At 34.0% G+C, this 22361-nt stretch overlaps 1 protein-coding gene across 1 annotated transcript in view; it reads left to right on the top strand.

Moving 5' to 3' along the window:
* HERC2 (E3 ubiquitin-protein ligase HERC2) overlaps positions 1–22361 on the top strand; it is a 645607-nt gene that overhangs the window by 388462 nt on the left and 234784 nt on the right. The window contains exons 51-52 of the mRNA XM_089238586.1: positions 2704–2973; positions 21593–21674. Of these exons, the coding sequence (XP_089094712.1) occupies positions 2704–2973; positions 21593–21674 (352 nt within the window). The remainder of the gene's footprint in view (positions 1–2703; positions 2974–21592; positions 21675–22361) is intronic.

Below are 22361 nucleotides of genomic sequence, written 5' to 3'. Positions count from 1 at the left end.
CCATTCGTAAGAAAAAAAATAGAAAGTATCTCACTCTTGAATGAGGGTAGAGGGGGGCCACGAGAAAAAAATGTGATCCATAGGGGGCCATGAGCTGAAAAAGGTTAAGAAACACTGATTTAAAGCATCTTCTTACTAAAATATGGTGATACACCCCAAAAAATCATAGAAACAGTCTCCCCTACTCACTGCAAGCTTGCATGCATTGGTCTACAAAGAGGGTCTTACAAGATACTTATATTTTGTCAAATTTTCTTTGTAAAATATGAACTCAAGCATATTATGACTTGATTTTGTGATCATTTACTTGTCTACATATTCACTTTCTGTGAAGAAAATTTCATACATACATTGCAACACGTTGAAGGTGTTGCATTTTTAGTTTGTAGTATTAACGAACAATTAATGAATGTTTATATAAAGCTACAATACTAAGCAAGGTAATGATTTCATTCATAAAGCAGCCATCACTAAAAACCGGTTAAATTTGTAAAATATCAATTTGCTTTATTAATTTCTACATATTCTGATTTAAATTAAATTTGGAGTGTTTGAGGTGTCCTGTGCCTTAGAATTTTTGGAATTAGTTATTAGTATTCTTCCCTAGATGAACCTGTAAGTTTAAAATACAGAATATGGTCCAGAATAAAATTACTTTGCATGAAATCAACCCACAAACCATAAAGAAGTGGTTCTTTCAAAGAAAACATGTATCGGGGGCATTCTAAAAGTAAGGGTCAATTTTGGTCATAAAAAAAGAACAAATACGAGGAACAAAAATATATTGATGGTCATCAGTACACAGAGCCATCTTAATAGCATCATGGGCCCCATGCCTAGTTATTTTCTAAGGTTTTACCTGGCAAATTCTCAAAAATTTCAACCAAATCTAAGTACATGCATGCATATATCCTCACTATATTTCTATGCAGTCATAATTTTTTTCCCCATGTATTTTTGGCACCATAAAACAAGTTTCCTTCATAGTTTTATATCTACACAATAGTCCTTATCATCTCAGTAATCTTTCATAAAAGGTCACTACAACCACCCTCACATTTATTTATGATTTGATTATCAAATTGAATTTTAAATCATGTTTATTTTGTTTTAAATATAATTTTGTTGAAAATTTTAAAAAATTGTTAATTCTATTTTCATACTACAGTGAAACCTCGATAAGTCATCACTTTTGATTAAGTCGTAATTTTTCTTTGGTGCTGTCCAGCTTTCATAGATAACAATGTCATTAAACTTTCATTTACTTGTTTAAAATTTTGGTTAACTCATCACTATGGAGAAGTTAGAGACTGAAAAACAGATGATTTCTATGGCTCCATGTAAAGAAAGGGCTTGATAACAGCATTACTACTATTACTAATACTTAACTGTACATGCATCTCATACACATTCCTCTGCAGAATTTCTAATGAATTTGTATATTTCGGTTGTGTGAGTATGTATATGGTCCATATTTACGTTGTTAAAGTTGAGCATGTTTTCTGCTCTTGCTAGTGCTGCCATCTGTTTCATATTTTTTAATTAAAGATGGTAAATGCTTAAACTTTCATGTTTTATGTAAGTACTGTGTTGTAGGTCTGCCTGCTCTATGTGAAGAGACTTTTTCAAATTGGAGACCAGCTCACATTCACACCTCAAAGTTGGAAAAACCACAAAAAAACAACTTCATCTGACCACCTTAATATGCCTTAATGGGATTCGAACCTAGATCCTCATTACAAGAGTCGAGCACGATGCCCACACAACTGCACAGCGGCTGATAACAGCACTACTATATGTTCAAAAGTAACCATAAATGCCTTATGTAACTAAATGGAAAAGCTGAAATGACAAAATTGACACAGTAGTTGTTCACCTGCCAATTAAATGAATAAAAGATTTTGAAATGTTGGAAAGTTTTCAAGTACAACCTAATTTCTGCAGGGGCAAGTGAGGTATTTTCCAAGAGCCCCCAGTTATTTGGGGGCCTTCAAATCTGAGCAAAATATATATTTGTTGACAAACCAGCAGACAATTTTTCCCAAGTCGAGGAAGCCTTCTAATGTCTCTGCATTACTCTTCTCATTGCCCCTTCTAGTCTAGATTACCTTAGATTTTTACCATGAACTACTGTTGCATAAAGCACTAAAATTAAATGTGTTGTAAAATTAATGTGCTGAAAAAAAAACTTTCCAAAACAGCTGCTCTGATCCATCTAAATTGAAACAAAATTTGAATAAATTGTAAGTGTACCTCTCTTTTGAAACATAAGTTAAATACATGTAACACATTAAAACTAAAAAAAAATATTTTTTTTATATAATTTATAAATTTGCTGTGATTTTTATTCATATTTTAATTGTTATAATATTTTTCATTTATACAATTTTTACAGCATTGCAATTGAAACTGACACCTCGCTTAAGCCGTCACAACTTTTCGATTACTTGAGAGACGACTTATTACAGTATTTACCGTATTACCTGTAATTACTGTATACAGTTTTACTGTATTTACCCTAGAATACTAACTTTGCATCTTAGAAATGAAGTTAGTAATATAGTTATGTGGTTTTTATTTCAGTTAGTATTCTAGGGTCAAATTTTTTTGTACAGACTTCCTTCTTCATTGCAAAAACTTTCTTTCAGATTTATGTTTTCAATTTTGGTTACACTTCAGAATAATTTGTTTTGTACTTTCCAGTATTTCCAGTATGTACAGATTTCAATAAAACAGTGTCATAATGGAGGAGAAAACTGCAGGATCTGTTCTTTGGCTGTTACTGGATATATAATGATAGAAGATGAAGAAACTTGTGGTAATTTTCAATATTTGGTATCTGATGATGATGCCAAAATTCGAGTTGCAGCTTTTCTTCCAAAAAATGGAGATGAAATTAATGCTATGTCTACTCGAGTGTATGTTTGGGGACTTAATGATAAAGATCAGTTAGGTGGACTTAGAGGTTCTAAAGTAAGTGACAGAGATAATCTAGCACTATTTATTATTGTATTTTGTTTGTGTTTCTGAAAATAAAGCTCCTACATTTCATAACTGTATTGTTGATAGGGTTCTTATTTTACGAATTTTTTTTTAAGTTACAGTTATTAAAAGTATCATAGGCGATTATCTTTGCAAGCATTTTCAAAATGTATATGTCATTACTGTCACAAATTGAACAAGCTATTATATTAAAAAGAGGACGATTATTGGCTGTTAGCGGAAAATCAAGGTCTGAAACATGGCAGTTGGTGAAATATCTATTTGCTTGTGTTCTTCATATTTACTGTAACTAGACCACAACAATTAACCTCTATTGAAGACAGCAGAGCACCAAGTGTCATTGATGTGAGTGATGAACAATAACTGAGAATGTGTGAGAGGGTTAACCAATATCCTACTGTTGAGAAATTCCCTGTATGAAAGTACTGGAGAGCTACCAGACTTTTGTCTTAAATGTCAGCACACCAAATCTTGGTGTATATGGCACTCTAAAGCAGTGGTTTTAACCTTTCCCCATCATACACTTCCAATGCAGTACGACTTACATTCCTGCTCTCTCTTGGGTAATAAGTTTTCTATTCATTATTTTTTCCTTTAATCAATTATGTTAATTATCTATATTAACTAATTTTTATAAACCCTTTTACTTATTATTAAATTTTTTCAGCTACTGTTAATATTTAATTATGGCTTTTTTAAAATAAATTCAAAAACTAAAGTAGAAGAAGTTACTGCTTTTAAAGATTTTTTGAAATTTAGGAATAACTTTCAGTGAATTGTTCTTCACTTGTTGATTCCAGCCAGTATAACAATATACAGGGTGTTCTGTAATTGTTTCTTGTAGAGAAATGGTTCCACACGTAATTTAAAAAATGCTAAAATTGTGTTCAAAACTCACTCTGTACAATTTTTCAGAGTAAAAATACAGTGTGTCATAAAATAAAAGTATATAATTTTTTTTATGTGGGCACCCTGTTCTAAAAACCATAATTAGAAAGTTGTTGCACTGTGTCTTCTGATGCCGAAAAAAATCATGTTTCTAAGTGATATATTTTAATTGAAAAATCGGAGAAAAGTTGGCCAAGAAGAGCATAAAAAAACTTACAGACAATGCTTCTTTCTCTCATTTATGTTTTTCTTTACCAACTTTTCTGCAATGTTTGAATTCAAATATCTCAGCAAATATTGCACTTAGAAACGTGCATATTTTTTTTCCTCAGAAGAAACAGGGCAACAACTTTTTTAATTTGGGGGTTTTTGGTCCATATAAAAATTAATATTTTTTTATTTTGTGACATACCATATTTTCATTCTTAATACTGATGTGGGGAATTTTTGTAACACATTCTGATAACTTTTTTAAATCGAAACCTTTCTACGATAACAGCTGATGAGATAAACGCAGAGTTAGGACTTACAGGACACCTACCCTTGTTTGGCACTTGATTAAATTTTCTGATGTTTTTACTGAGTCATGCTCACAACAGTACTGAATCTAATTACAACATGCTGATAACACAAGGTACATGAATGAATGAACGCCAGAACTTTGCCATTGGACTTATTCCATTGCCGAGATCTTTTCCAGCCCAGCTTTGTGTCAGAGTCTGGAACAAAACACAAGGTACAATAATTTAAATAAACCGCAAAATATTTTAGGTATTAACTGTAGTGTATTTGCAGGGGGCTAAGCGGGCTATAGCCCAGGGCAGCAAATTCAGAGGGGCGGCAAATTTTTTAGTATAGACGGGGGGGGAAAACTTTTTTTTAAATTCATGTTTCATAAGCATGTGGAAGTGCCATGTGTCATTTCTATCGTAAATAATATATAATTAATATACCATATTGTTTATTTTTATTCGTTTGTGTTTTTTCCACACAGAATGCTATGAAGCAAAAAATAAATGATTATCTAACCTTCGTATTTATATTGTTATTTGCCGCCTTGGCAAATAGTATTGTCACAAGTAGAGTTGGGAGGGTGAGTAAGTGTCCAGTGAAATAAAAACTCATTTTAGATTACTGAAGGTGTGGGAAAAAAAGACAGAGTTCAACACCGACATCTTTTAAAGAAAAGGGAGGGGGGTGGTATCTTCTTTTTAGAGTAGGCATCTTCAACCTTTTGCTCCCAAGTACCACGGTGCTCCATGAAGCATGCAAAGTGCTGATGCTCATGTCAGATTTTGTGCTCGTATGTCAAGAGTCCTCATTGAACGCCTTGAAAAAGTCCATTCAAAGATTAAGATCATTGTGATTTCAGACATACGTATGTCAAACTTGACGTATAAAGGCTGCTTCTCACTGTGACTGAGTCCCGACACAGGGTCAGGTAAAAGAAGTAATTAAGGTAAAAGATAATAAAAAGTCTTCATAGTTCTTAGCCTTCAAACAGCATTGCTAACAGAAATTATAATAAGATATGAAGGTATTTTCTTTCGAAATTTTAATTTTTATAAACAATATTTTTTGCGTTAAAAAGTAAATTTTTCATCGTCTAGGGGGTGGGGGAACAAGATCCTGCATACGTCTCTGATACCACCAATATGTGTTAGGAGGTGGGGGCAGAGATGACGAAATTTTGCTGACAAGTGGGGGGGGGGGGGGGGTCAGGGTTTCGCTGAATTTTTCTGATAAGGGGGCCAAGAATGGCTAAAATTTGCTGACATAATACTTGAATGGCCCCAAAGACAGAACATTCTACAACCCGGGTTTTTTGAATATGAGGAGAAACAAATAATGAGGGATTTCCTGCTGTAGGATGCGTAGACAGGACAATAAAAAGTATCTTCTTTAACAAATATTCTCTTATTGGCGCTGGTCAGTACTTTGGTGGGAGTCTTGGGGCTATGGTTGACCATCTGAAGAAACAGGCTAGAGGTAATCACAGATAGAACAGTGTTAAGTGGCTATAAATCAATTGGATTCTCTCCGCGTTCTCCTAAAGTCATTCTTCCACTTTTCCGAGGCTTAGTTAGTATTGGACTGGAGTATGCTGTCAGGTTTTGGAAACCATACATACAGAGGGACATAGACTTGGTTGTAGGGGTGCAGAGAAGAGCTATGTATGTCCTTATTGGCACGCGGGGCTTGAATTATGCAAACACCAAACATGGCCCCCGCTCTGTCCCTTGTAGGGTATAAGCAGGCTACCTTGCAGCTGGGCCATGCTGGAAAGGGCTTGAGTTATGAAGGTAGGACTTAATTTTTTGAATATGTTTACATTGGATGAATGCAGGTGCTGCGGAGATATGATCGAAGTATTCAAAATTTTCAACGGGATGGATAGGATGGACCATGAATTATTAGTACACTGTCAATCGACTGCTTTTACAAGGGGACACCAGTATCGATTGGTAAGGAACAATGCAAGGTTATGTTGCAGGGAATTTTTCTCTGATAGGGTTGTTAATAAATGGAATAGTTTATCCCCAGAAGTAGTAAATTCTAACACAATTGACACTTTTAAAAAGAAATACGATAAACATGTTGGGGTAAATCAAGAAGCTATCCATACTTAGAATAAGACAACCATAAGTATTCTTTATGGGCATTGTATATATTGTTCTGGATAATTTCTTACAAGACTTCAAAATTGCAAAACAAGAAGTGGTTTGATGGACAAACACAGATTTATTTACAGAACAGCAATTTACACGTATTCACAAGCTAATCAGAGAGCTAACAACTTTCTCGCAAAGTTCAATCACAACTGAGTTTTCATTGAGTCTCCCTCCTATTCTCTTCTCGTCTTATTTATAGCCCTGGTAGAAACTTCGAGAAAAAGAATATTCTACAAATTTCTATTTCATAGTACCAGGTTTGTGGCACCACTGTCTGGATGGGCGTAACCTTCTGGAAGCTTCTATCCAACCCTCCACCAGTTCTTCGCCAATCGCACTCCTTTGCGCAATACCCAAACCGGTATCAACAGATTTTGATATTTCTGAGAGCCATCGTACATATCGCTCTATCTATCGTCTATAGATTGTAACATTATAATATTTTATCATGTATGTATAAATATTTTTAATTTAATTTTTAATTGGGCTGCTGTGTTTTTGAAATATGTGACATCCATATCTGTCATCTTTTTCTCAGCCACCTCGTTGGGCATTTTGCCTATTTTGGTGTTGTATTTGCATGAATTTGATTACAACGCGATTTTTTTAAAAGTTGTTTGAGAACCGAAATGGGATGAAGCTGGTCAATCCCGAATATCCATTTGCAGTCCCTAAGGCCCTTTTCACACACAAGCACTAAAGATGCGGGTGTTTTGCCCGCATCTTTAGTTTGAAATTCATGCATAACAACTACTTTTTTCGCAATTTTTATAATTATTTTTCTCCTTCATCCCTGATTTAGAGTGCCAATAGGCAGCCTAGAGCCATTCTTTGGTGGTTTAATCTAGAGCCCCATAGAATATGATTATAAAAATGCTTTCAGTTTGATCCGCACAAGTAGTCAATGGGAGAAAATATCTTAAAATATTTTCAAAAGATTTTGAAAAAACAATCTGAGATCTGTCTTTTTGGAAAATATGAAAGAAAAATTCTAAAAACATCCAATGATATTCCAAAAAAAAAATAAATTCAGGAGGTATCAAAGACTTTGCAAGTAGAAAAAGGGGAGTGGTGGAGATTTTCAAAATGTCTGTGCTTAGATATATTCATATCACAATTCTGTCTTAGGCCGGGATTACACTATAATAGTTCTGTAAAAGCTCTTTGATAAAACATGAAAAATTCAACCGATAAGATCACCAGTTGCATTTGCTTGAATGCAACCTATAAAGTTATCGGTTGCTTTTTTTGAGTTTTATAAAATAACTTTCATAAACCTTTTAGAGTGAAATCCTATCCTTAGATTAGTCATTTCTGAAATATAAAATTTCAATTTTTTTTAATTTATAGACTGAATATCGAGTAAAATATACTTGTAGGTATCGGGGGCACCAAAACTATTCAAGTGCTTAGGGCCTTCAAACGTCTTAGTCCTGCCCTGAGTGAACGCCGTACATGGATAACGTTGTTTAATAAAAGTGTTTAAAAAAACAAGTGTAAAAAACAAGTTTAAAAAAACAAGTGTAAAAAACAAGTTTAAAAAAATTAAATATATATATATTTAAAATAATTTTAAATATTTATATTTTTTAAATAATTTTAAATATTTATATTTTTTAAATAATTTTAAATATTTATTTTTTTTAAATAATTTTAAATATTTATTTTTTTTAAATAATTTTAAATATTTATTTTTTTAAATAATTTTAAATATTTAAAAAGAAAAAAATTACAATTTTTAAATTAAATTTAAAAGTTATTAAAGTATGTAATGAGTTATATTCATAGTGAATTACAGAACGGCTTATAATTTTGGTCCCATTAGTGGCCGTTGTTGGCAGGTTTTATTGTATAAAATTGCAAAGTATGGACAAAAGGCAGTTGAAGTTGCTATATCTCCTTCATCTCAGAAGGAAATGGAGGGATAGACGTATGTGGGTACATTCTGTTGATGAAAGGGACCTTTATATCGTGTTTTTAAGAGTATTTATGGCAAATAATTTAACAAGTTCCATGCAAAATCATCTTTAAAAAGTAGCCGATGATGTGGACGAATTCAACCCGCATCCACGTCGTGTGAATAGCTCTGAATAACCTAATGTACAAAACTTGTATGTGTGGATGTGGAGCCCGCACTTAGGTTTTGACACATGCGGACGACGTCCGGTCCCGCATGAACATTTCAAAGTTGCAGACGAGTTTCGCCTCGTCTGAAAGGCTCTGTATATGTCAATTGTTAAAACTTCTTCCGGACCCGGACCTGCTCCGTGTGAAATGGGCCTAAATTATAATACAAGGAAATCATGGTACAGAATGGTAAGCGGGGTCACACGATTCCGTTTGCTGGTCTTATAAGGACAGCTCTCCTCATGTGACGTTTTCTTGTTACAAAACTACATTCGGTTATAATTGCAGAATTACTAACAAAACTGAAAACTAAAGCTCCTCTTCATTTTACACTTTCCTGACAAAAACAAAATGAGCAAATATCAAATATAGCTATTCATTTCTGATAAGTTCACACATTTTGTATTTTGTGAGAATTTTCTTTAATGATAATTTATGAACAATCACCACAATTCAATCTTAGATAATTTGTAATACTTGTATTTAATAAGACATATATAGCACACATATTTTTTTATACGATACATCAATAAATTGAAAAAGTTTGAGCTAGAGTTCATTTAAGAAATTAAAATAAAAAAGGAATATTTATTGCATTTTTTAGTTTTATTTTGGGTGTAAAGCTACATGAAGTTGACTCACATACAGGGACAACAATTAAATCGTTTTTTTCTGCAATCTACTATATTAGGGGGAAATAGGTGGGGCTTCTGACCCATGGATCCCATATAAGTTTTTGCCTATGGTAATTCGTAGTATAAATACTGTGAGTCCTATTGGCTCAATAAACACTTGATCCTTTTTTCTCTTGTGTAAATCTTGAAAAAAGTGTATATAAGTTAATATTTTGTTTAACATAAATGCAATATTTTTTGAGAATTGGACTAAGAAAGAGGCAAAGGGCGCTAACTTAGTATTTTGAAAGGTACTAAACTAACAGTAACTCTTACTGTCAGTCAGCTACAGTAAACTCTTAATCATGTTATTCCATGTACGAGTACATCAGTATTTTGGTAAACGTGAAGGAGATTGACTACAGTTCATAGGTGGAGATAGACTTGGAAGTCTGGGGGGCACGGTCATTATTGCTGGGGGGGGCACAATGATGATAATGTCAATTCATCTATACATATATGCATTAGATCAGTCAACTTCACCTTTGATGTTGGGGGGGGGGGCGTATCTCTGCCCATGCTACAGGTCCCTCTCCCTTGGCTACTTAATTTTTACATATGCATATTTTAATATTGATACATGCTGTGAGAATGCACATGACGTTAATGACGAAAAGAATATTAAAAATTATTTATGATCTAATTTTCGGTAGAGATGCTTATAATTGTATAAATAAAACTTTCACAAAATTTTTCCATTTAATGCCCTTATGTTAGCTCTTTTAGGGCTCTACAGAGATCATATGGCCCTAGTTGTTATATAGCAGGGGTGCACAAACTTTTCAAGTTCGCGGGCCAGATAGGTGGCGATATGGTTTTCCACTCGTAAGCAAGAAACTAAGGTGTAGCTATCAAATTGGTTTTTTGATAACTTTTTTCAGGAACCCCTTGGTGGGCCACATTTGGGTTGCCGCCGGAGGTTGAGCACTCCCCGTTATATGTCAATCATTATGGATCGGAATAAGATACGAATACAGGAGAGAAAAGTAAAATTTAGGTACAATAATATACAGTACCTCTTTTTGTCTTTTGTTTGTTTATGATTTATCAGTAATGGCATGGGAGGGGAGGAGGGTTAAAAAAGGTTAACACTGAAATGGGAGGGGGGGGGTGGCAAAATTTGTATAGCCCACAGGCGGCATAAACATAAATATGGCCCTGGGTATTAATGGTGTTTTTTCTCAACTGAAATAGAAAACAACAATGAATGCCTAATGGAAAAATAAACTTTTGCATGCTATATATTTTCATAAGCAAAAGTTAAAAGATAAAGTGTTAGAATGTGGGTCGAAAATTAATGTTTTTCTAAGAATCGAAATATTCAATTTTTACCATCATTTCAATTTGCCTAAACAATCAGTCATGTTGTAATTTTTTTTCCTTCTCACACCCCAAAAATGTGCACCCCTGGTAAAGAACAACTGTTGTCAAACATACAGAGTTCCTGCACTCATGGTAATGAAGTTGCTATGGTGCACACAAATGACTTCAATTCACAAAGAAAGTATCATATGTCATATTTGGAACAAATATCTGACAACTAGAATCTGTAACCATTACTGGAAGAATAGAAGATTTTGATAGATATATTAGTAAAGCAAACAAGGCTTTTGTGGCCATCATGTAATGCAAAATTCATATTTTTGGGGTTTTTAGGCCAATGTGATGGAAACTTTTTACCTTTCGAGGTTTCGTGCACACGGTTGATGAACATTTTCAAGAAATCTTATGTAACGGCAGGAAAAAATCGATTATTTATGTCTTTTCCCTGCTCGAGTCACACCGCTTTGTCTAGATTAACCAGTTGAGCAAGATTTTTTCCCATTGGCTGAAAATATTTCCAAGGGCTCTAGATAATGCGGGGGTCCTAATTTCATCATCTTTAAGACGGGAAACCAAGCACTGTTAATTTCTTCATCCTTTCTTCCTTTCTAATGAAGCAGCTCTTGTGCTTTTTAATCTAGATTGCTTCAAGATATGTTTCTTTTCAAAAGTAATAATTAAAAAAAAATTTCACAACTCTAATTTTTCCCCTCCAATGCTTTTTTGATGATATGCTACAACATAGAGAAATTGTTTATAGTTCCTAAGCTCATTCAAGATGGGTTTTTGTATTGCAGTGATAGTTTTATATAGCTTTTTCGCCAGAATATTTAAATTGATTAAATTAATGAATGTTAGAGGTTGTGTGTGTGCACATATGACTACATGCATTTGGATTTTTTTTATCAAGTACAAATTTCAATTCTGTTTTAAATACAGCATGATTTGTTCTTAGATGACATTGGTGTGATGAATGGTATTTTTAGTAGTTTAAGTATGCTAATAGGATTACTAAGCGTAGCCGGTCAATTTGTTGCACTCAACTCGTCGGGCCTCAATTTGTCACAGTACAAATTCGTCGCAGTGCCAATTCGTTGCGGTACAAGTTTGTTGCAGTGTCAAGTCGGCGCGGTACAAATTTGTCGCAGCTCCAATTCGTCGCGATACAAATTTGTCGCATTGTCAATTCGTCGCAATACAAATTTGTCGCAGTGTCAATTCGTCGCGGTACAAATTTGTCGCAGATCCAATTCGTCGCAGCTCCAATTCGTAGCTGTACAAGTTTGTCGCCATGTCAATTTGTCGTGACGTCAATTTATGTATTACAGCGCAGAATCAATTCGTCGATTCTTCACTGTACATGTTCCACGCGAGCTTGTATGTAGGTTTTTGTCTTACACGTGAAATAAAAACATGAACAAAAGTGTACACGCAGTTAACTGAAAATAATTAATTTTTGTCAATGCAGAAAGGTCATCAAAATTAAAATTACAATATCAATTACATTTAAAAATTTAACTGCATATAAAAGTTTAACTATATTTGAAAATTCGGTTATAAAAATTTTAAATGTTAAATAATTGATTTTTTCTGTGATAAAATTTCAATATCATGTGGAAAAATTTCGGTTTGTATGATATTCCCCAAATTACAGTGAGCCTATCTTAAACGGTAAATTTCTATCTGCCCCATTACAGTATCTCCATAAGAACCTGAAATATTTAATTAATTAATAATTCAATGAAATTAATATTTAATTTTCACCGTATAAGCCGCACTTCTCGCTTTTGTTGGGATTTCTATTTCTCACGGCGAAGGGAGTTGGGCGCAGATCAAGGGTAGAAATGTACAGTGCTTTTTATGAATGATGATTCGATGAAGTTTTCATAATGCCCACAGGATCAGCACCGACAAAGGCAATGTAATCACCAATAAAAAAGATGACTATGGATCAGTCGCATAGACATAATATAACCATTAATCTTATGTTTATAATCAGTCGCATATGTTTGGGTGGCTTGTTTGAATATTTTCACATAGTTTTCATTAGCGTCTAAGCTTTTGGTACAAGGTTGGTGTGCTCGGTCTACATATTTCTGTTGGCATAAACATCGAATATTGCAAAACCGAACGTGGAAATGATATGTTGGTTTACGTGTGTGTTTAAAAGTTTTCCCCCCATAATTCATGTTCCAAAATTAGAAAAACTTTTAATGCAATTCAATGAATTAGCCTATTATTAATTTTCTTTATTTGAGTTTTTAGTTGTATCTTAAAGAGAGATACAGGTTATACGAATGACAAAAAATAATGTAGTACTTTTTAAAATTAAATTGTTTGAATTCAATTTGAATTGCAATAAATTGAAATCTTCTACGTATCTTTAAAACAAAAGAAAAAAATTATGGTAGTTCAAAATACCATCAGTTATTATTCTATAAATCATCATCGGGTTTTTACTGCGATATTCAGGTTATATAAGTGTTTAAATAAAATGATACTCAAAGCACTGAAAATAAGTAAATAAAGGTTTAGATATTGTGGAGTGTTTATATGTACGATACAAATTGTTTTTAAAATTAAAATTATCCTAATAAATGTAGGCTATAATCAGAGGCGGATTTATAGTTTTCCCACCTGTGGGCTATTCAAACCTTGCCTTCCTTCCTCCTTTCTAATTCATGTTCTTGATCACCAATTACTTAATTTTGGTCATGCCCTTTCACTTGAACTTGTCATCTTGGGATAAAGCCCGCATACCCCCTCCCCACCAAGGAAATATACCTCTGAACATAATCTTACATTGTCTGTTAATGTTAATTCACTTGTATTGTAAGTAGAAATTTTTACTAATTGTTGACTGGAGCCGTAGACCATGCACACCAACCTTGTACCAAAAGCTTAGACGCTAATGAAAACTATGTGAAAATATTCAAACAAGCCACCCAAAGATATGCGACTGATTATAAACATAAGATTAATGGTTATATTATATCTATGTGACTGACCCGTAGTCATTTTCTTATTGGTGATTATATGGTCTTTGTCAGTGCTCATCCTGTGGGCATTATGAAAACTTCATCCATCATTCATAAGCACTGTACATTTCCACCCTTGATCTGCGCCCAAGTCCCTTCGCTGTGAGAAATAGAAATCCCAACAAAAGCGGGAAGTGCGGCTTATACGGTGAAAATTAAATATTTCAGGTTCTTATGGAGATACTGTGATGGTAAATGTTGGTGACTCTCGAAGGGGGGGGGGGAACTCTCGAGCCCATGGGGCAGATAGAAATTTACCGTTAAAGTTAAAGATTGGCTCACTGTAATTTGGTGAATATCATACAAACCGAAGTTTTTACACATGATATTGGAATTTTATCACATCAAAAATCAATTATTTAACATTTCAAATTTTTATAACCGAATTTTCAAATATAATTAAACTTTTATATGCAGTTAAATTTTTAAATGTAATTGATATTGTAATTTTCATTTCGAGTGTCATGTACATGAAGTTACATAAAATGGGCTAATTAAAAGTCTGATTTCATTCTTTTTACTCAAGAGTTGTTACTTTAGAGTTGAAAAAAAAATCAAAAATCGATTGGCATTTGCAGTGGTGTCAGAGACGGATGCTGTGGATGTCCAGGGTACTTTATGGAATGGGTATGAGCACCCAGAGAAATGATTCAGAAATCAAAATTTCCTACTTCAAGATCAAGACAAGAACCCACAAGTTCCAAACACTTCCGGCATCCTTGGCCAGTCAAAGGTGCCTACACGAAAGAAACATTGAGGAGGGGGGGGGCTGAAAATCGCCATTCATTCCGTTTATAAGAGACTCAAACCCGTACTCGGGAGGCGAAATGGTGCATTGCATTGTATATTCATGAGTTATTGGAGTTGGGGGGGGGGGCTCAAATAGCATAAGCCCCCAGTTCTGGTGCCTATGGTCGGAGTGTTTGAATATTATTTCGGTGTGATAATACAAAGTGATTTGAAATGTGCATTGCATTGCAAAAAAATAATTTGAAAATAAGACTTTTCGCAGCTGTTACACATAAAACTTAGATACATTGTCATAAAAAATTCCTGAAAGATATATTCTCTGCATGGATACATTTAATAGCGAATTACGGAAATCATGCAGGGGGGGGGGCACATTGCGACCCCCCGCCCCAACGCCCCTCGCTGCAAGAAATGGAAATACAGAAAGCGGGAAGCACGGCTTATACGATGGAAACTAAATTTTCAAAATTTATTTGATCCCAATTTATTATTTGGGTGAGCTCCCAACGCCCCTCATTACGAGAAATGGAAATCCCGACAAAAAGTGGGAAATGCGGTTTATACGGTGGAAATTAAAATTTAAAAATTTATTTGATCTCAATTTTTTATTTGGGTGAGCTCTTCAACATCCCTCACTGCGAGAAATGTAAATCCCGACCGAAATGCGGCTTATATGGTAAAAATTAAATTTTAAAAATTTAATGACTTCAATGAATACTTTCCTTCATTTGTAAAAAATTAAAACAGATGGGAAGGGGGAACATTTCCAATCAATGAGAAAAAAAATTAGTTCCATTTTTTACACCTAAAGAAATTACCCTATTTATAAGATCACAACAAACATATGAATTTTAAAGCAATTCAAATTTGTCGCGATGAAATGAGCTTGCAACAAATTTGTACCACGACGAAATGAGCTTGCGACAAATTTGTTCTGCTACGAAATGAGTCTGCGACAAATTTGTACCATGACGAATTAAGCCTACGACAAATTTGTACCGTGACGAAATGAGTCTGGGACAAATTTATACCGCGACGAAATGAGTCTGCGACAAATTTGTACCGCGACGAGTTTGTAGCACGACGAATTGTCACGCGACAAGTTGAGCGCGACGAATTGACCTAGAGTCATTATTAAGCATGATAATCCTATAGGATCTCTATCCCAAGATAGAGCTTAATATGGTCTATAGGTTAAAAAATGAGGCCTATATAACTGTTATGTGAAAAATATTTAATACCCCTAAGAAGTTAGCATTTCAATTTTGGAATTAAAAATAAGTAAATATAGAGTTTAATTAAAAACATCTTATTCAAATAAGAAAAATTGAATTTGATTTTTTTTAAATCACAATTTTTTTCCACTCTGGCCTTAATAAAGAATACAATTAGCAGAAATTTTATAACAATAATTTTCCCTCTATGTGTATAAATGAATGTCTGTTCCATGTGTATGACTATGCATTTATTTTATTATTTATCAAGTTGATATATATCTATATATCAAGTTGATATATATATATGATATATCAAGTTGAATATTGTCTGAAAAATTAGTGTTTTCTGATTTCTATACTTAAAAAGTATACTTATCTTTAGAATTTTACATTGATTTCAGTCACATTTTTAAAGACAATATTTAAACCATTAACTGTTAATAAAATAAAAATTAGGTTATGGTTTATTCTGCAGAAGTTATTAATATTTTATCAAAAAAATCTGATTTAATAAAAAACTCTTCTTTTTTTTTTCTCTTTTTTTCTTTAATTGGGATTCTTATCAACTTTACCTGAGACACCAATTTTTTTTTGATTGGCTTAAAGATGGTCTTGATGCCAATTTTTTTCAAGTGCCTCCGATTTTATCTGTGGTTCACGGAATGTAGGGCAGAAACTCTTCCGGTCGTGGGACTTTCTGTGGGGCGTTCTTTGGATGTATGGCCCTCAATATATCCCCCATGGAGTGTCCATTATCCTGGAAGGTCTCAATCAGATGTAATTTTTCTTCATCAAAATTTTCGGGCTCTTGCGGATTCTTCTTGCCCTTTCTATCAGATCTTCAATCTTCCCTTGCTTCTGGGCAGGATGATGATTAGATTCCAGGTGCAGATATCTGTTCTTATGTGTCTTTTTACAGTATAACATATGACCTAATTCATTATATTTTCTGGCCAGATGTGGCCAGAACATCTAGAAATGGAAGAGTCCCCATGGTGTTCTTTCTCTATTTTGAACTTGATGTTCTGATGTACCAGGAGCTTTTGAAGTTTCTTCTTTCCATGACCCTGTATTACAAATGTGTCATCCACATAATGGAACCACCATGTTTATGTGGCTGGTATTGCACTGTTACCAAAGCGTGAGCCTCAAATCGTTCCATATAAAAGTTTGCCACAACCAAGCTGATTGGGATGCTCATTGCTACCCCTTCAATTTGTTCATAATAATCACCATTCCAAATGAAATATGTGATTGTGAGACAGGCGTGGAAAATGTCCACAATATCTTTCTTGAACATTCGGCTTATCTGATGCATGACATCTTTTAGCGGTATATTTTTGAAGAGTAATTTTGATGTAACAGCAACACTTACCAAGATTTTGTTAGGCTCTATCACTATATGACTAATTTTTTCTATGAAATGTTTGGAATACCTGATGAAGTTTTATGTTCCACTGATGTATGTTTTTAGCATTATTGCCCAATGTTTTGAAAGCGAATATGTAGGAAACCCAATGATGCTCACCAGGGCCAAAACTAAAGGACTGAGGGGGCAATTGCCTTGGGTGGCAGTTTTATGTGTAAAAAAGAACATTATTATAAAATTATCGAATATAAGGGCAAAGCAAAATTATTTTTGCCTCGAGCGGCAGAAATCTTAGTTACGGCCCTGCTGCTCACTATAGGCCATAGAGGAACTTCATTCTTATGCACTTTTGGTAATCCATAAATGCATAACTTAAACTGCCTCTGTTCTACAAGCAGTTTTCTTTAAGAGAGGATGATTTAATGAGGTGGTTCATCTGACAAAGTATCTGTTATATCAGATCTTTCTTTAGAGGAGGATAATAAAGATCTGATATTGGTTTTTTTTTTCATATTTTTTCTACTGTGTTTCAATGTGTTTTTATATTTTATATTGTACTGTATGTGTATTAAATATGCAATTACAAAGAAAGTTGGAGCCAATGCAGCTTTTTTATAGTTAGATTCATGTTCAGCACGCAGAATTACATAGGAATTGACTTTTTTGATTCAGGACCCAGAAAAATTTTCAAAATTTGTAGTGTAGTGTTATCTTTCACTATTTTAATTGTTTATAAAAATACCCGAAATATTTCTAATTTTTTATCATCTTTGGGGAGGGCATGGGTCCCCTATGCCCAGGGCTGTCTTAAGAACGTTTTAGGCCTACGGGTAAAGCAATTTTTCTGAGATCCTATACCTTACCGTGAATGCCTATCTACCAATTCACATGCTTATTATTTAAAATTTCAACCAGCCCTGTTTTTAAAAAGCCTATTCTACATGGAAGCCCCCCCCCCAAGCAGTACTCGGGTAGGGTCCCCATGTGCTAAGAAGATGACACTACCCTGGTGCCAGCTAGCAAAGCACCCCAACCAAAGAAAATTCTGCTTGGAAGTGAAAAAAAGAACCAATATTTGTGTGTGTGTGTGTGTGTGTGTGTGTGCATGTTTTCTTATTAGCAGCAGGGCTGCAACTAGATGTTTGGTCAGCCCAAGGCAGACTCCCATTTTAGCACCCCCTTGAAATGTTAAAGAGGGAAATTGGTGCTCTTCTGGTCCGATGCCTGTGGCAACAGATCCATCTTGTCTTCCGTAGTTGTGGCCCTGACAAGCAGACCTGTACCCCTTTAAAGAAAATTTGAGATTCGAGTCTAAGTGAAAATGTTGTGTAATTAAAGTTGTCAGTGGAAAATAAATTGAATATTTTGAGATTGAAAAATATGGAAAGTAATTGAGGCTGAAACTAAACATGATATAAATGGGGAAAGTCATATAAACAGTGTTCCACTGTAAAATAAGTGATTTCAGGAATTCCAGAGAATTCAGATTTCCGTTCCTGATTCCAGAAGGTTTCAAAATGTTGGGAATTCTGAAACTCTAATCACCGGTAAAAGTTATAAATTTAGAAAAATTCATTAATCTTACCTACATGATTGATGATTATGATAATAGATAATCTTCAATTTATCACTTTTACCATAGCATATCGTTTCCCTTATGCTACTTATAGAAGCATAAATGTGCAAATTTTCACCTTTTTTTTATCAGCTGGTTTGGCTACCTTATTTTGCTTTTTAAGTTTTACCTGAAATGCAAATTTGTATCTCTATTGAAACACATGTTACAAAAAATTTTATGAAAATAACTTCCACAGAATGTTTAACATGGGTAGAGTTAAACATTCAAACATCATTTACCATGTTTTTTCTCAAGAACATTGCTTATTCATGCTTCTAGCATGAGGGAGATGATGTAGTCTATTGTACTTGCAGTGACACACAAAATTCATAACTGATACTTTAGTTTTAAAAAATAATTTTCTTAATTCTTTGCAGTCAGAATTCGAGATGAGCCAAACTAACGATAACTAGAAAGTTTTTCATTTTTCTCTGCTAATTTGACTAATTAAGATTTGACTGTATGAGGAAAGAACTATTAAGAATTACTAAAGTTTTCTAATTTTAAGAAATTTATTATGCTTATGTTCACTTCCACATATCAAATATTCATGAGGATTGAAATTCAGTAACTCAGTATGAAATTATTAGAAACTGTCTTTCATGAAAAAAAATACACACTTCTTTAAAATTTTTCTATATTATGGAATTGACATGGTTTTTTTTCCTTTCAAATCTGGATACATCTAAAATATTCTTAATCTTGTAATTAAGGTAAGCTCATTTTTGAAGGAAATATTTCGTTAATGTGGTTGAGTTCAATTTTGTTAATGCAAGTTTTTTATTAATTTCATTAACAAGAAATCCTCAAGTGTCGTAGAAACATGCCAAATATTTATTTATTCAATATTGGTTGGCTGAGGCCTATACAAGGGAATGTGGTGATGAAGTTTGACAGATAATATAATAGCACAAAAGCTCTAATCCTTCTGACAATACGGTTTATATTTTCTTCAAGTTCGATAAGTTTTATGAATAGAGAGAGCTGTTTATTTATTCTATGATTATAAATGACCCTTTTTTTGAAGGTTTTTTTTATAAACTAGAGCAGCGGTTCTCAACCTTTTTGACTCACGGAGACCTTTTTAGTAAAAAAATTCTATGGCAGAGCCCCGTAGGCCCATTTCTTAATTATTTATCAAAGTTACTGATTTATTTTTACTGTTTAAAAATATTTATAATTATTAATTTTTAATTTTACCATTTTTTTTATTCTCCTCAAGCGACAGCGGAGCCCCTGTTGAGAACCGCTGAACTAGAGACATTGTTAGATATTGGAGCCTGAGAGATGAAAATGTTTTCTTTTTCCTTGTCCAAGAAACTAAAATCTGCGATATTGTAACAGTATAGAGCTGCTGTGAGGTAATATCGCAGTATTAAATTAATTATATAAATCCATAATAAGTTATTACAAATTAATATTTGGCATTTCTAAATATAATGTTCACCTTGATATCACAAATCAGGTCATCTAGTGGTAGTTCAAGGTCATTGGACGTGATGCCATACATCTATCTGGTGCGTCATGTAAACATTTTGGTCTAGATATGCCCAGTTTACTGATTACATTGGAGCAATATGGTGTCGCGGTTGTTATTGCCATCTGGTGGTTTGGGAGTGATGAGGAAATCTGTAGGATATGCAAATGTGACACACAGTCAGCAGTGATTGGTTAATTGGTTGTTTTTCCAGTAGCCGGCTGTATATATAACTAAAGTGATATCGTTTCAGCTGCATCCTCATTTTCTCTCACTTCACTGCTTTTCGGTTGCTTTCCCACTTCACCCAGGGAGTCATTAGCTCCAAGCCATGAGGAAGTTCTTTTGCTTTCAATGTTCCTGAATTCCATTCAATGCTGCTTTCTCCTGTAAGGCTGCAGGAAATTATTTAACTGCCAACACAGGAACTCATGAGCTGACATCTGACTCCCATTTGTGATGAACTGACCTCCATAGACTGGATATACAGATGAGCAAAGTTGGGGACTTATGGTGAAAATAATTATTTCATTCTGAATTTCTCTAATGGTTTAAATTTATTCTGTAAAAAGTAATATGTTCTTAGTTCACATATCAACTCATTGTTTTTCGTTTTTTTTGGGTTGTTTCATGATGCTCACTTGAACCATAAGTGTGACAATGACCCATCTTTCGTCAAAATAACAAATGCAAATGTTTCGCAAATCACGATGACATATTGCAAGGCTCACATTTTAAAGATTTGCTTACTTATTTTTTTCTTGTCACTCTTTATTGTTGCTGTTGTTTGTCACTAGTTTTTTTACATTGCTATGACCTTCATGTTACCTTTCGTAATTTAACGTTTTTATAGGTTATATTTTTAACTGCGTTAAGTCCAAAACTGCTGAAGAGAGCCCTGATAGGGAGTATGAGTATGTTTTGAATTTGAGAAGGGTGAGGAAGAAAATAAAAGATCTCATCAGAGGTGGTAACTTGAAAAACAAGTCTAAGTTTAAGTTGCATTGAAGGTTGAGGAGAAAAAAAATTAAAAGTAAAGAAAAAAGGAGAAAAAAAGTATACTCAAAACTTGGATGAGTCCAATTTGAGGGGAAAAACCAGCTGTAAAAGAGTTACACATTAATATTGTAAGTTACACATATCTTTGCTTAAAATAAATATTTGGCGTATTCTTTGAACCCTATATATCATTTATTATATTCATCTCTACAACAGACATCCAGATTTTTGTAAAGAGTTTTTTCAATAAAACAAACATCACTATACTTAGTTATCACAAGAATTTTTTTTTAATCCAGAGGTTTTTTTAAAATAGAAATTTAATTTTATTTTTTTATATTTCAATTTCTTTTGTACTTATGTAACTTAATGTGTTTTCTACTGTAAATTGAATGTCTGAAAATGTTATCTTCTATTTTTTTAATTACCATGCTCAGGTTAAAATTCCAGTTTTGTCTGAAGCATTATCATGTCTCAAGCCAATTTGGATTGCAGGGGGATCTAAAAGTTTGTTTGTTGGTATGATATAATTTCATAATTTCATTAATTACTAAGCTTACACCAAAATTTGCCTCAACCAATTTCTTAGATCCTGTGCTGGGTGTTTCAAAATTTATGATACAAACATTCAGGACCACAACTAGATGCTTGTTCAGCACGCTTGGGCAAGCACGCATTTTGGTGCCCCCTCATAATGTTGAAGGGGAGGTTAAAGAGGGAAATTTGCGCCCCCTGTAGTCTGGCACCTGGGATACCAGACCCGCCTCCACCCCCAAGCTGCGGCCTTGCAAACATAAAGAGATGATAGAACACAACTATATATAGACTGGTGCAAATCCCCCCCCCCCCCACAATGCATGCTCAGCATTAAAGCAGTTAAACGTTTGTGAGTACCTTCCGTCAAACACTATGAAAGTTCTATTCATTTCAGCTAGTGTCACTTGAGTAGAGAATTACCAACGAAGTACGCGCACACAAATCACAGAAGGCAGATGTGCATTACATGTACAGGACTGCAGACAGAAACAACCAAGAGTTTCCTGAGAAGACACGTGTCAGATCTAAAACATTTTCAGCTATAGTACCAGCAACTCTGCGAAAGTCGTTCCTTTGCAAGTTCCTTACAAGATGCAGGGCCACCATAAGAGCATCATGGGCTCCTGGGCCAAGTGTTTTTTCTGAGGTCCTACATGGTAAATTCTAGGA

Source organism: Pholcus phalangioides, unplaced genomic scaffold (assembly GCF_987345545.1).
Source record: "Pholcus phalangioides strain wild (caught in Gottingen) unplaced genomic scaffold, Ppha-v1.0 ptg000011l_1, whole genome shotgun sequence".
Classification (NCBI taxonomy): Eukaryota; Metazoa; Arthropoda; class Arachnida; order Araneae; family Pholcidae; genus Pholcus; species Pholcus phalangioides.
This window is presented reverse-complemented; position numbering and strand designations above follow the sequence as displayed.